Source organism: Meleagris gallopavo, chromosome 15 (assembly GCF_000146605.3).
Source record: "Meleagris gallopavo isolate NT-WF06-2002-E0010 breed Aviagen turkey brand Nicholas breeding stock chromosome 15, Turkey_5.1, whole genome shotgun sequence".
Lineage (NCBI taxonomy): Eukaryota > Metazoa > Chordata > Aves > Galliformes > Phasianidae > Meleagris > Meleagris gallopavo.
In genome coordinates this window covers 759,569-774,326 of record NC_015025.2, presented here as the reverse complement: position 1 = coordinate 774,326, position 14,758 = coordinate 759,569, and the positions used below count along the sequence as shown (strand labels likewise).

At 45.2% G+C, this 14,758-nt stretch overlaps 1 protein-coding gene across 1 annotated transcript in view; it reads left to right on the top strand.

Moving 5' to 3' along the window:
• Positions 1 to 3,231: 3,231 nt before the first annotated feature.
• The window catches only part of NRG2 (neuregulin 2), a gene marked incomplete at its 5' end in the record, with an annotated part of 35,785 nt that continues 24,258 nt past the window's right edge, over positions 3,232 to 14,758 (top strand). The window contains 3 exons of the mRNA XM_019620294.1: positions 3,232 to 3,319; positions 3,484 to 3,604; positions 13,653 to 13,711. Coding sequence (XP_019475839.1) covers positions 3,232 to 3,319; positions 3,484 to 3,604; positions 13,653 to 13,711 — 268 coding nt within the window. The remainder of the gene's footprint in view (positions 3,320 to 3,483; positions 3,605 to 13,652; positions 13,712 to 14,758) is intronic.

The window sequence follows — 14,758 nt, the reverse complement described above, 5'->3', positions numbered from 1 at the left end:
AAAAAAAGAGTAGTGAAACTATCTCTGTTTCCCTGCTTTCCTCGACAGTAGCTGGAGTTTGTGAAAAATTAACTGTAATTTATAGTCCAGGCTGCATTAATTAACCCTTTGGAGACTGAAGGCAGAATATTTCACTTGATTCCTGAGAACAGACTGACGAGCTGCCTGCAAAGCCTAAACAACATGCATGATATAAGTTGCATAAGATTCCTGGTATAACTACTGATGTCCTTTCTACTTGGAGAGGAGAGGAAAGGAGAGGAGTCATTCACAATCCTATCAGTCAAAGGCAGCTCTCTTTGCCCATCCTCACCTCCTTATCCCTCTCCTTTGCTTTCAGCCCCAGAACTGAGCCTGGCTGGAGACTTGCTGGGTGAGCTGCTCCAGGCTTTGCTCCAGCTTGCCAGAGCTTTGTGACCAGTTGGCCTGTGTGCTCACAGAGGCCCCTGTCTCAGGACTTGTCATACTTATTCCCACTGGTCTCATTGTACCACTTCTTTTCTGCAGCATTTTTAATGCACACTCTGTATTTCTTGCTCTTCATTTGTTGAAGTGCTTGGAGGAGGCAGCTGATACATGACCGATGTCACTGCACAAATCCTTTCCTTTTCTTCCACTACCTTCACGTGAGTCCCTTTTCACCCAGGTTGCAGCTAACATGCCATTTCTTGCTCCAAACCGCTCCCTGATCTACTCAGATCTCCATTTATCTCAGTAACATTATAACTTCCCAAGTTCTTTGGAGTAGACAGGGTTATGCTGGAATCTGAATGAAGACCTCATTCTACCACACCAGTCAGTGGGGAGTAAAATCTGCCTGATCTGACACGGCAATAAAGGTGCTGTAGTTGCAGAAAAAATCTCCCTGGGTCGCCAGGCACACCTGAGCGGTGTTTGGAGCAGAAGTGAATGCATGACTGCGGGTAAACTGCACATGGAACTCACTTTGCTGACATCAGTTACTGAGTTGCAGATGACTCAGGAGCCAGTATTTGCAAAGGTATTTCCAGTGGCTCAGGCTGATGAGGAAATACAGTTACACACCAAGTACAGTGGCGGAACGCTCGTGAGTCTGTGAATTATCCTGCTAGTGTGGTGGAAACCCACTGAAATCCCCCTTGGTCTCCATGCTTCGTGCTTCAAGGTGTTTCTCTGTGATGCGCAGCCCAGGGCGGCTGCAATGCAAACCAGTTGTGATTACATTTTCTGAGCAAGACGTTTTGTTTCTCGCTGCTCCTGCTCCCTGGATTGGCAGGTTCCTCACTAACTGTTCTTAGCTTCTGGCCCCATGGACGTGAAGTCCTGGCCTCAGCACTATCCCAGAGCAGTCAAGCCCCTTTGGAGGTTCTGCACTCACTGTTCCCATGGAGGACTGAGATTTCAGGGTTATTATCAATAAGGGTCTGCATTCAGTAGGTCTAATCTCAAAATGAACATTGGGAATTATTATGAACCCTGTGTGCATCCCTGGGCCCCACTTTACCTGCAGTTCTGGTCTCATCATCTCCAACAAGAAAAGTAGAAATAAAGATGGCACGAAAAGGATTACAACAAAGTAACCTGTGTGTAGGAGGCTACTGGATCATTGTGCTCTAGCTGGCAAAGAAGATGCTGCCTGTGCCAGCAAAGCCACAGGTAGCACAGGGGAAATGTGTGGAAACGAACACTCTTTTCTTCTGATGCAAGAGCTAGAAAGGGTCAGGTTTCAAAGAAGTAAATTGAGGTGTGCCTTTTCACATTGTGTACATAACACTGGAGTTCTTGTCACAAATAATGTGGATGCTACAAGATTAGATCTGTTCAAGCAGCTAGACACATTCATGGAAGAGAAATCCATCACAGGCACTGCGGCTGACTTGAGGTCCCCTGAGTTGCCCATTCTGGATGGTCAGAAGAAAACTGTCATTGCATGCTGATCTGCCCTTCCTTAAGCACTGCCTATTTGTCAGACCCTTGTCTGGGCTATTGTTTGACCAGTAGAGCTCAGCTTTTGTTCTGACAGCAGCTTGCATTTTATGACACCCTTCTCAACCAGAACCTGAGCTGACTACCTCTTTTTCTTAGCATTTGGAACATCTAGATTGTGAGAATATGATTTTGTGACTCAATTTTAACATACCTTGTGCTTTGCTGAAAGAAAAGACACAGAACTTGCAGAAAACGGGATTTAAGAAATAATGACTTTAACAAGGTGCTCCTAGGAGAACTGACCAACCACCTCTTTCTGACAGACACAGCTCTTGGGACATGCACAACACGCACTTCCCAAGCCTCATTCATGTTAGTCTCTTTTTAAATTCTGTTTAAAAGATGAAAATAGTTTATAATTGGATGAAAATCCTGTTATAATCCCAATCAGATGTAAGCATGGTGTAAAGTACTCAGCTGAAGGAGTGGCCTTGCAGAGTCTGTAGATGCTATCCTTTAGAGCTCCTCATCCCTGAACAAACAGTTCTCCACTGGTCATGGAAGTAATGTGCTGCTATAAAAATCATACAGCCTCATTACAAAGCCATTATGATGGTTTTGGTTTCTAGTTCCCATTAAACTGAATTGGAAGAGATCCCACTAAGATTAATTGGAAGGAAGAAGTGAATTTCCCTACAGAAGTTTGGGAGTTTTCATATTTTAGGGGTGTTTGTGGGGAATTCTTTGCAGTGTCGGTGGAATCATCTATCCTCAACTTCCATTTTATTTGTGCCTTACACGGCAGGAAGGCCATGGACGCTTTTGGAAAACCATCTGTACCCAGGGAACCTTGAGTTGTGCTTACTTCCTCCTCCTTAGCACAGACTGGGTCTGGCTGCCTTATCATGCCAGATTTCTGCTTCGTCTCTAGAAGCAGAACCAGAGGCACTACAGAGACATGCTCAGAAATAGGGAAGGAAGAGTTGTTTCTATTTGCACTGGACCTGTTCTGGGCACAGTGAGGGCATTTGCTTCATGAGCTGAAAAATCATTTCCTCTGGGAAATGTGGAGCAATCGAAGCATCCTCCTATTATTGAAGTGTCCTCTGCAGAATCTCTGGATCTTGGTCCAGCATTGTGATGCATATCAGGCCTCAGCAGCATGCCACCTGGCTTTGTGATTCTGAGAATGTGTTCGGGGCTTCCTAGCGCTGGTGCAGGATTTCATGCACATGAAAAAGAAGGACAAAGGAGAGCTGGGAAAGGGCACTTCTCCATACAGCTTACCAAAAGGATGATCTTGTCCTGACACGCTAGTAACTTGGAGCAGGGCAAGTCCTCAGCACCCCACTCACTCCGCCACCTCTTCTGGGAACAGTGAGGTCAAGTTGCAGCCCCAGCACCTGGAAAGGTGAAGTATGTCTAAAGGCATGGGCTGAGGTCTGCAGCTCCAGGGTTTTTACTTTGGCAACTGAACTAATTAAAAATCATCTAAGAAAACAGAATTGCCCAACAAAGGAAATAACGTTATATCCTTTTTGTGTTTGTGTGTGTGTTGTTTTTTTTTTCCTGCAGTAACCACAACTCTCTCCTCCTGGTCTGGGCATGCTAGAAAATGCAACGAAACAGCCAAGTCCTATTGTGTCAATGGAGGAGTATGCTACTACATCGAAGGGATTAATCAGCTGTCTTGCAAGTAAGTGAGTGTAGTTCTTGTGTCAACATGCAAATTAAACTTGGCTGTGGGAGAGAAGACTTCTGTGCAACTGCAGGAGAGGTAGCTCTGAAATTCTGGCAATTGCAGTTTGAGCTGTGCGGGTTCAGAATGGGAATCTAGAAGGGTGAGGGAAGGGGAAGAAGGTTCCTATTTTCTTTTTTGTGTGAGTACCACTGCTGTTCCTGACGTCTCCTTCTTTTCTTAGATGAATACACCTGTCCTGGCTGTTCCCTTTCTCCCCTTTCCCTCTGCAGCTTCAGGGAAGGTCAGGTTCCAAAGCTCCTTGCCCTCAGTTGACACCTCCTGTCCTCTGAGCAGAAGGACACAGCCACCTGAGGGGTGCCTGGCAGAGACCTGCCTTTTATCCTCCCCAAATCTGCTTCTCATGGGCCCAGAAAAAAGTTTAGCACACAGCTCTTCACTATTGTGTGCTTACCTATGTAATGGGCTGTGGGGTTGTTTATTGTTGCCCTTCAAATACTAAAATCCGAAAGAACAGAAAAATAGCAAGGAGAAGCATTATGTATACTTACAATGAAATTTCTTGGTGGGATTAAAGTGGAGCTGCATAGTCTGAGGAATGTGGAACAGGATGTGAGAGCTTTTCACCTCTGGTTCAAACTTATCCCAGTTAAAAAGCCCAACAGCATCTTGGTTCACCCTCCAAACCTGATGTGGATGAGAGTACAGTCTGATTCAGTGCTGGAGATGGATTTACCCAAGCCATTGCACATCTCTGTCTGCCCCTGGGCTCCTGTGGAGTAAGCCTGATCTGGTGCCCTGGGAGTGGAACTTGATGGCTTGTGCCCAGCCACTGAGTGAGATGAGGCAGTGCCCAGCCTGGCTGCTGAGCTCAGGAGTTTTGTAGTCAGCATCAAAGCACAACAGGCACCACTATGCCCAGCTTGGGGAAGCCCAGAGCTGATGGTTTTCTTCCAGACACCTCTGAGTGTCACCTCTGCCAAAGATATTTACATCTGTGGATCTCAGCCTAGTTCCACTACCACTGCACAGTGTGATGCTTGCTAGACAACTTGCCTCCTCAGGCTTTGTAGGATGAATCTGAACAGAGCCATCACCTCTCCTGTAAGGGCTGTGAGCTGGACTACGCTTAGCACAACTCCCCTCCACTCTTGGTACTCCAACTGTTTTGGCAGGAGTAGGAAAAGCCATATGGAAACGCATTCTGCTGAGCTCTTGTGTTCTTACTTTCCAGTGAAGGATCAGGTATAGTGGGAAAGACATGGTATCAGCAGTTTCTCCCAGTTCTCCCAGGCTTAGCTCTTCTGACACGAAGAGAGATGCGTAGGACAGAAACCAGTTACTGTGGTCCCTCGACACTTTCCATGTGTATGAGATGAGAGCAGCCCTTCTACACCAAAGAGCTGTGTTTTAGATAGCTGTCACTGCCTTTGATGTCTCTGTGGCACTGTAAGTTCATTGTGACAGCATCCCCCACTGAAACATGAGGGAAGACACAGACACTATTCCAGTGTTGGTGCAGCCCCATGAGGTCCCAATAATTCCAGTGTTCCCATGCTTGGGAGGGCTCATCCCTTTGAGCCTAGAGGAGCGTATGGTCCAACATCTCTCTCTGAGCAAAGTGCTGGTGCCAAAAACATAGATCTCAGGGCTATTTCTTTTTGAAAAAACTTGAATCCAGAAAAGACTTTCAGATCAGATAAATTACTAATTATAGCAAGAGTTACCTGAGGCCCTGCCGCATGCAGATATAATCTTGAGGCTCTATTATTCCTCATGAAGGATAGACATGGTAATTATGAAGTGTCTTCAGCAGAAAGACTGATTTAACCAAGGTAATTCCTGCCCTGTGAAGAAACAGTCTACCTTCAAAAGGGGCTGCTACGACAGCTGATGAGCTCAGTGACAAATTCCATCAAGGTTTTATGTGCTATGCAAAACAGACATAAATTATCTCATGTAATTTGGAAGTCATAATTTCCTACTTGCAAATGGTAAAAAGATTTGTTTCTGATGGGTCCAGAGATACCTGCTGATACTGCTAAAACCAGATGGGAACTGAGTTGGTGGATGTGGAAGGGCAGCAAATGCTAACCGAAAGAAGGTGTTTGAAGATCTGCACTGTCACTACTCATCTGCCAGAGAAGACAGTTCTGCATTAACAGGAGCCCAGGGGACCCAAGTGCTTTCCATGCAGAGCAGTCATTTCTGATCCTACATCTTGAGGAAATGTCTGGATGTTCATTCTCCTTTAGTGTTTCTGTCATCAAACAGTAGACTGAAGATAAAAATCCTGGATTTTGAAGTGATAAAATTTAGAGTTTCTGGGACTCCAGTAATGTATAGTTATAGAGAAATGCAAAAGTGTTTGAACTTTTGAATATATGAACACTGCATTTCTCTTAAAATGACTTCCCTAATAACTTGGAGCATTCTTGTGAAGGCTGATGATGGATAAGATGACTTCAGTGTTGCCTGCCTGTGAACTAGCAAAGTAGCCAAGTGCTGAAATATTTCACAGCTTCCTTGTTGCACCAAGGCAAGAGATCAGCTGCCCTGTGTGAAAGATGCAGTGATTTGGATTCAAAGAGGAAGAAAGAGAAGGAGGAAAAGATGCAGGCTTTGACTTGCATTTCTCAACTCTGTACCATGGGAGCCAGCCACACCATCGCTCTGAGATGTGGGCATGGAGGATATTGTTAGGTCCTTCTGCATACAGCCTCTTCAGACGCCTTGGTGCAGAGATTAGACAAGAGCCACGTGAGTCTCTTGTGCCAGCCATGACATATCTACCCATACGCTGTTCCAATTGTGCTATTCTGGTTAGAGTGATCAGAGCCTTGAGGGTCTTCTGGCACTGTATGCTGTCTTGCAGTCTTCCTTCACCAAGTGCTAAGGAGATTCCAGCTTGCCTGGCCTTCGTGTGATACTACTGGTTTTTCACTGCGTTCAGAAGACAGAATTTTAATGAGTTCTTGTTCACTACCTGTCATCATTCTGTAATCACAAGCAGATTTCATTGAAGATCCTTGCTGTGGCTGTTATGCCTGGCACTCTGGAGCGAAAAAAAGAGCAGCTGGATTCTCAAATGATTTCTTCTGAAGTGGCTTATACTTATTTTGTTACAGATATTGCCTAAATTGGCAGCTAGCCTCTTAGTATTATTTTTTAGCAGGCTTCCCAGAAATACATTCCTCTTGGTCTTTTAAATTCTGAGGAACAAACAGAAGCTCATCTTTTGCCTGCAAACTCACCTCCTCTCTCCCTTTTCAATACACTTCATCTAGACTTTGGAGAATGCAGTTTCTTAACCAGGGAAAAGCCCACAACGGAATTGGAGCTGTGCCAGGCAGTGTGTCTGTTTTGGATTGTGTGCTTGCATAAATCAGTCCTTAATTTGAAGTAAATTCTACACATGCTCGTGTTAAAGGATACTCAAATATGATACAATCTGTGTTTTTATGCACACCCTGCAAACAGACCGCCTGGAAGTTAGATGGGAGAAGTCTGATCTGACTTGGATATTCTACAAATTTGAGGCATAAACCCAGAAATCTACTGAGCCACACACATACAGAATTGGTTCAACAGCCTTAGAAGATTAAAGAGCTCAGGCTCTTGTTGTCAGAAAAATTTCTTGACCTTTCTCCAGACCATTTTGCTCAGAGAGGCCTTAGAAGGTGTACGGACTGGCTTCTCACTGTAACAGCAGGGAAGCTGCGAGTTTGAGTAGAGCAAATTGCAGTGCCTGCAGACGGGATGCATGCAAGCAATTTTCAAGAGCTGGGACACAAATAGAGATGTTGTGTCCAACTGAACTCAGTGCTTGGGAAGGTTTGCAGCCTTTGACTGTGGGCTTGCCTCCATCCTGGAGCCTGTTAGGTTCTTGGCACAACTTGGAGCAGCTTTGAGGCATCTCTAATCTGTTATCACTGAGTGCCAGGTCCTACAGGATTGGGCTAGTGTATATGTTACAGCAGAAATACTCTTCTTCCCATTTTGGTCTTGGCACACATCATCTTCAGTAGGGGTCTTCTGAGCCAAGCAAAGAAACAAACAACTCTCTGCTGCACAGCTCTCCTCTGCTAAATGATTCTTTAGTGTGTTTAATGCAGTTGAAGAGGCTGGTACTCTAGGGCAGGACCTTAGTAAACTGTGTAGAATTAAAAGACATAAAGAGCTTTAAGAGACGACCTCCACCCCCATGATCAGGCCGTACAGGTTGTGTTCGCAGGAGTCAGGTTGAAGGATTCCCAGATGCTGACTTTCTGGGTGTGGGCTGTCTACATTTAACAAAATTACATGTTCACTGAAGAGCTCACAGTGTTGAGCTAGGGGTGAAAATCACCATATACTATTCCAAGTCTGCTGGATCAGCCAGGACTAGTTTATTATGCTTTGTATACTGTTTATCTTGGGTAATGAGATCAGGTACCTTTCAAGTGTTCAAGTGGTCATTCTATGCATCCAGTTCAATGCATTCCCTTTAATGCACACGTAACTATAGCAGACCCTTGAGAACATTCAGAGTGTGGAAACTGATCCTTCAACAGCAAGGCTCAGTGAAGACAACAGTGTTGATCCCACTGAGCTCCCATAGCTTGATTGGAGTTGCACTGCACTATCTTCAAGGAGTGGATCTCCCTGTGGTTTGGACTCTACTATACAGCAAACATGCCTTGATTAGCTGCTCTGAATAAGGCCTCTGCATTTATTCTGGTTGCTTTCTTTTCTACTCATTAGTGGTTTTGTGGAGTCCAAGTGTTTTGTGGCTCTCTAAGAGCCTGATATCTGGGACTGGTCAGGGGACAATGACAGAACTGTCTTCTTTTTCAGCCCTTTGCACAAATAGGCAACATGCTTGAGACATTTCTCCATTTCCTTTTATCAGTGCATTGTGTCCTTCTGCTACAGCTTCTCCTTATCTTGTTATTTTGATGCACCTGCTTGTTTACATTCTTTTGTAGCATGGATTGCATTATGAGAGCTACCACATTTGGCATAAGTGAGGGTGTAAAGGAAATGGACCAACACTTGCAAGATTTAAGTCAACAGCTGTGCTTCCAGCAGGAATATTATTTTAATTATTTGTTTGATTAATAATTAAATAATAATCAACAATAGTCATTGCTCTGCCCTGTTTCAAGGTAAAGTGACAAAATTTTTCAATGAATCATTTAGACCATTTTGGTTTGTAATTTTTGAGATGCTTTATTTGGCTGATGATTGCATATTTTTACCATGTAAATTAACTGAAATTCATCCTGAACTCAAGAGAAGACCTTTATGGATTTTTTGAAATGTGGAAAAAAAAAAATACTAAAAAATCTCAACAATTCAAGGAACTGGTCAAAACTGACTGAACTTCTGTTTTCCAGTAACAACAGAAGTTAAATAGAAAAATTCCTGACCAGTTTTGTTGATAGCATTTGCAAGTAGGAAAGTTTGATATGTAGCAAGTGGAAAATTGTTCTTAATTATCATTTAACTTGTTAGGCACAGAGGGATGAAGTCAAGCAAGGCAGTCTTGGGTATTCTTCACAAAGGCTAGGAAGGGGGCAAGTTGCTGTCTTTGAAATGTTGCTGCAGCCTTACAAGCCTTGCAAGACTGTTCTTACAGACACAACTTTACCCACTTCCCTTCTCAAAAGGAGGAGCGTGCTGGGCCTCTGCGAGGCTGGTGAGTGGACTAGGTAGTCCAAAGATACTATTGGAAGGAACAGTTCGCCATTCATTCTGCTGGCATAACCAGCCCAAATCACCTGGCTAGAGTCAGATGTGTAGGAAGAAGGATGCCATGATAAAAGACCATTGCATGACTTTTGGTCTTAGGAAGCCTTAACTTTCAGGTGTGTCACTCAGATCTTATGTTTAGCTGCTGAAGAGGAGCTGCCCACAGACCTGTAGTACAGGAAACAGCAGATTCTGCATGCAGAAAGGGTGCCTTCCATTTGCTCTGCTTGTCTAGAATGGGAGACTCATGTGCTACAGCTGGAAATTTCTTTCCTAGATGTCACAGCTGGAGAAGTGATAATAAATAACAAATCTTCACGTTCACCAGCCTAGGAGTATCAGACAAACAAGGGACCATGGGCAATGCATATTTTCAAAGTTATCTTGGTCACTCATGCTGCCAGCAAACTTACTTCTGGGAAATCAGGACCCAAAGGAGAGAGAACTGCATTTGCGGCTTCTGAGCAGTCTCATAATGCACACCTTCTGCATGGGATTGCTAGGGAAGCACATCATTTTGACAGCCTGGGAGGTGACAAAAGGTGTTCATGTTTATGAGAGCTACTTTTCTGTCACTTTTCCTTGTGCTGATTCACTAACAACTAAAGATGAAAAACCTGAGCTGTCCTAGACAGGGAAATGACTGTTATCTATTCCCTTCTATCTAGAAAGTTCTTTTCCCCTCCCATGCTAAGCTGATGGCTGAGATCTAAGGATGGACTATATGGTAGCTGTCATGGCATCAAAGCTTGTTTGACACATTTCCGTTCTGTTTTTCACTTCTCACCAATTTGTTTTTCTGGGTTTTATTTTCTTCCACCATTTTTCAATTGATTTTCAGTCTTTCCCTAGTGGCATGCAACTTCAGTCACGTTCAAGTTCTAGCCGTGGCTGAAATCTTGCAAATGTGCATCTGAGGCAGTTTTAGCTCCCTTCGGACAAAATGTCTGTTTCCTTTGCTGGGTAAGACATCTGCTTCATTCATGACCTCCCTCCAGGGTGCCCATGGCACACACATGAACTGAATCTCAGATCACAGACAAATAGTCAGAACATTCTAAGCTAAACTGGATGTCCTTGAAGACTGCTCATTGACTTCATGAGTGTCAGTGATGATGAATAAACTTACAAAAGGATTGGGAAGACAACATCTGTTTTGGCTGTTTTGTTCAAACTCCAGTGCAGTCTTTTAAAGGCTTCTCTAAAATCAGCTTCACCAGGGCTGTCCTTGTGAGTCTTCATCACCAAATTGCCTCTTTGATTGTCGGCAGGGCATCTTCACTCTACTCCTAGTACCAGCTTCCTCCATTACAAGGAAAGTCAACAGGCCTTTTGATGGTAATCCCTTGGAGCTGGCACCCTGATTTGAAATGACATTACCACTATGCTTACCTTTCCTGGACTCCAGGATGAACATCCAAGAATCACATTTAATAAAAAAAAAGGGTAATTTTCTTCAAAGATATTTGCCTGACCAAGGAATCAAATCTCCAGTTTCAGAAGCAGCATGGACGCTGAGAAACCCTTGTATGTCTAGGCAGCACAATGAAGCTTCATGCAGAGCTGTGCCCTTAAGCATCCCTCAAGCAGGTTGGAGTATGTAAATATCCCAGCACACTGTTACGTGGATATGTTAACACAGCAACCAAAGACAATGTCGCACAGAAAATAAAATGGGTTATGAGCAGTGAGGATGCCCCAACTTTGCTCAATGCAGATATACCAAAACTGCAACAAAAACCAACATGAAATCGAGTACAAAACCCACTTCAGTCATGCAGGCCCTTTCAGAGCTTTCTTCTGTGAGAGGGACAACTACTGAAATGCCCCCCAGATGTGGGGCACCTTACCTTTGAGAACTGGGAAATTCATTCCTTAGAGGAAAGACAGACAGGTTTGGAGCCTTTTGCTATATCTTGTACACGTTGGATCATGCAGCATTCAGAGGTGTATCTGTAAGTCCCATACAAGCATCAGAATTCACCCTGAGCTCAAGATACCTCTGAGTAGCAGCTGGTTGTCCTCAATGACCTACTTTAGGAGCCTGTGACAGTGATGTATCAGTGTACCAGCAAGTGCCTCCGACTTTTCCCTAAGAATGTTAGCACAGGTCTCCAGGCAGAGGTTAGACCTCTGTGCATAGGGTGAGTTCTTCCAGTCATGGCCATGCCAGAGCTGAGAGATCTTTTTGCTCTGGCCTGCCTTGTGCCCAGCCACGTGGCACTTCTTCGAGTACAGCCAACAAGCTCTTTCCAAGTCCTCAGCTGACCCTCACCTCTCGTATTTTGAGGGGAGCCCTCCAGCTCAGAGAAGTCTGTATCCTTGCTGGCCTGACAGTTGGGTTCTGTGCCCTAGGGCCTGTACAGATGACATTGGCACTGAGAGCTTTTCACACCTCCTTCCATGTCATGATTCTTACCTGTGTGTGTTCACAATGAGGAAGAACTACTGAAAATGAAAGTTTTCTTCATTTCTCCATCTCTGACTCTATCTCTCTTCACATGAGAAATAAATAATTGCTGAAAAACGCTGCCTGTGTTCCATTAAATAGGGAGAAACAAAAGTTCCTCTCTCTTCTTGGCTTCTTTTATTGCCGCTGAAGTTGCATATCCATAACATGCCATCTAAACGTAAATCTGGCAAGAAGAACAAATGCTACTGTAGCCCTTGAGCAACAGCACAGGACTGATCTGCCAACACGCTTTTGAACTGCAAAGCTTTGATCATATTAAACATCACAGAGTTTGAAACCATCACTTCCTCCTCTCTTTGCTGTGCCACAGATTGGGAGCAGACATTCATGTCCCTGTGGCAGACTGGGTCACACCTGCAGGGCTGGGACTTGCACTGGGACCTGGGCCTGTCCCACTGCACCCAGCGGGTGTGTACGCTGGGCCCGCTCACCTGGCACTGTGCTGAGGCTGCTCTGGCTGTCTGCTGTCCCTCGCACTGGATAGGCAAGGAGTTTAGCCGTTGCCTCAGCTTCAGGGCTCCAGTCCTCGCTTCTGAAGAGCATTTTGGGCTCTTTTTTGGCCAGCTGGGACCTGAGGCCTAGGTGAGGGATGGGCACAGCACAGTCGAGGTTGAGGGAAGTCTGACAACAAGATGCAAAGCCCTCAGAACTGCTTGCTCCAGGAAGTTGGAAAGCATGTTAAAATACTTGGTATTATGAAGAAACCCTATGAAGCTCAGAGGAAGGAGAGTTTGGTCAGAAGGGTGGGGTAGGCAGGTAGGGATGGGACATGGAGAAAGGTAGGGATAAACTTAGAGGGACTGTCCAAGAAGTCATGCTGAAAGATGTGAAGTAAGGGAGGGAGATCAGCTCCAGGGAAAGAGGTGTTTGGACACCCACTGCTGAGCTCCCATCACTTCCCAGCCCCGTGAGCTGGCACATCCCGGCCCATCTCCTCATGGTGACTGGGATAGCCTGCAAGAGCCTTGCAGCCGGGCAGTGCATGCGGCTTGTTCTGGCTCAGCTTTCTTCTCTGTCCCTTTCTCTCTGTTAACACAGAGATTCTGCATGTGCTTTCTCTCTAACCGCAATGCAGCCATTCTCCCTGGAGCACTCTGTGAGTCTTTCCAGGGGCAGTAACATGAAGACGCTTGCCCCACACAACGCTTGCTGTCGCCTGAGCAGTTGCTCACAGCTCTGTGGTGCTCCTTGCCGGTCTTGTCTAGATAGTGGCTGCAAGTAGCATCCCACCCATCTCGATCTTCCTACCATCTGGTGCTTCTAGCAGGTGAGAAGGAAGGAGACAGGCAGATGAAGAAAGAAGGGGTTTTGCTGGTGGCTTGAAGATCCAGGTCTAGAATAAAGCTGCAATGCTAATATCACAGGTGCCTGGTTAAAGCAAAGCAGAAAGTAAATACGCGCGTGAAGCATTTATTTTTTCCATTCATCACAATGCACTTTTTATTTTTGACCTTAGCCTCAAGAATGGTGCCAGACATGTTCTGTGATTTCTCCCCTTTTCCCCTCCAGATGTCCAAATGGATTCTTCGGACAGAGATGTTTGGAGAAACTGCCTTTGCGATTGTACATGCCAGATCCTAAGCAAAGTATGTTTGAAGACAAAAAATGCACCACACTACTTAAAACCTCCTGGGCACAGCGGTGGATGTAGAGTGGTCTAGTCAGGGATGGCTCTTGGTGTCAGCTTTGGGCTAGGGCTTAGGGCTGCAGGTAAGGGCGCAGGATGAAAGCAGACAGATAGGAGTTGTGAAAGGGATTAGAAAGGGGCCTCAGTTTGCTCTGTCTGGGTGTCATTTTGCTATCTTGTTTCTTTCTTTCTGGTTTTCTTTCTTTCGGTAGGTGTCCGATCGAATTCACAGGAGACCGGTGTCAGCATTTCGCAATGGTCAGCTTCTCCAGTATGTCTCTTTCTACTTCTCTCTCTCCCTGGTTATTGTAGCTCTGTGTCATGTCCTTAAAGCAGGTTCTTCTGTTCTCCAACAGCCCTCTTCCAGTCTTGTGCACTCCCAGCTCTGCTTGACCCTTAAGAGGAGCTGTGATCGTTGCCAAGAGGAGAACCTGGGCTCTTGCTATCTTCCCATTTGTTAGAATGGGTTCTGCTTTCATTTCTGATTGAATTTAAAGTTGCTTGCTCTTTTCATGCAAAACACAACTAAGGCACAAGGTTATTGTGGTGTGCTGTGTAAGAACAGTCTTGCGTGATAAATTGTATCTGCTGGCCCTGCTGTCTCAACACAGACTATGTGGCGCAGTGCAAGAGATCTGTGTTTTTCCTATGACTCTTGCAGTTTGGGTGTGTGAGTCTCTCTGTACCAACTGCAGAAAACACGAGGGCAGTACTGAAATTTCCCTTGTGCTGAGGATGTGTTTTTTGTTTCCAGAAGTTAAACTGAGCATTAAATCCTGTTCAGATGAGATTGTAAGAGTATGGCTCCAGGTAGGGCAGAACATAGGATGCATGCCTGGAGTACAAAAGACCATGTTGGACACTGCCATGGTCTCAGGGCTTCCTCCCTGCAATGCCATGTAGCGTATGGACAAAATCTGCTGATTAGGCGTCTCCAACCATATCCATCCTGGACACGGAGATGGTCCCATCTCTCCTCATGGGTTGGATAGCCGTGCATGTGGGGCGGTGTCTAACTACAGTGCCGATCCCTTAACTTCGTATGCAGTGAATGTAAGTACCCTACAAGCCTTCCCAGTGTCTGGTTCTCAGTTCTTATGTTCTCTGCATCTCCAGAGATGCCTCATTTGCTCATTTTGTTCAGTGCAGATAGTTTTTGACAGATTAATATTCAGACAGTGTCCCAGCACCAGTGGGATCCTTGTGTGGGTAAGGTCTGACCTGAAATGTGATGCAGCGCTGAGCCTGCAGTTACAGCAGAGTGACCTCTGTGTACACCCTGTCTCTGTGCTAGCCATTGGGACCACAACAAATGGTG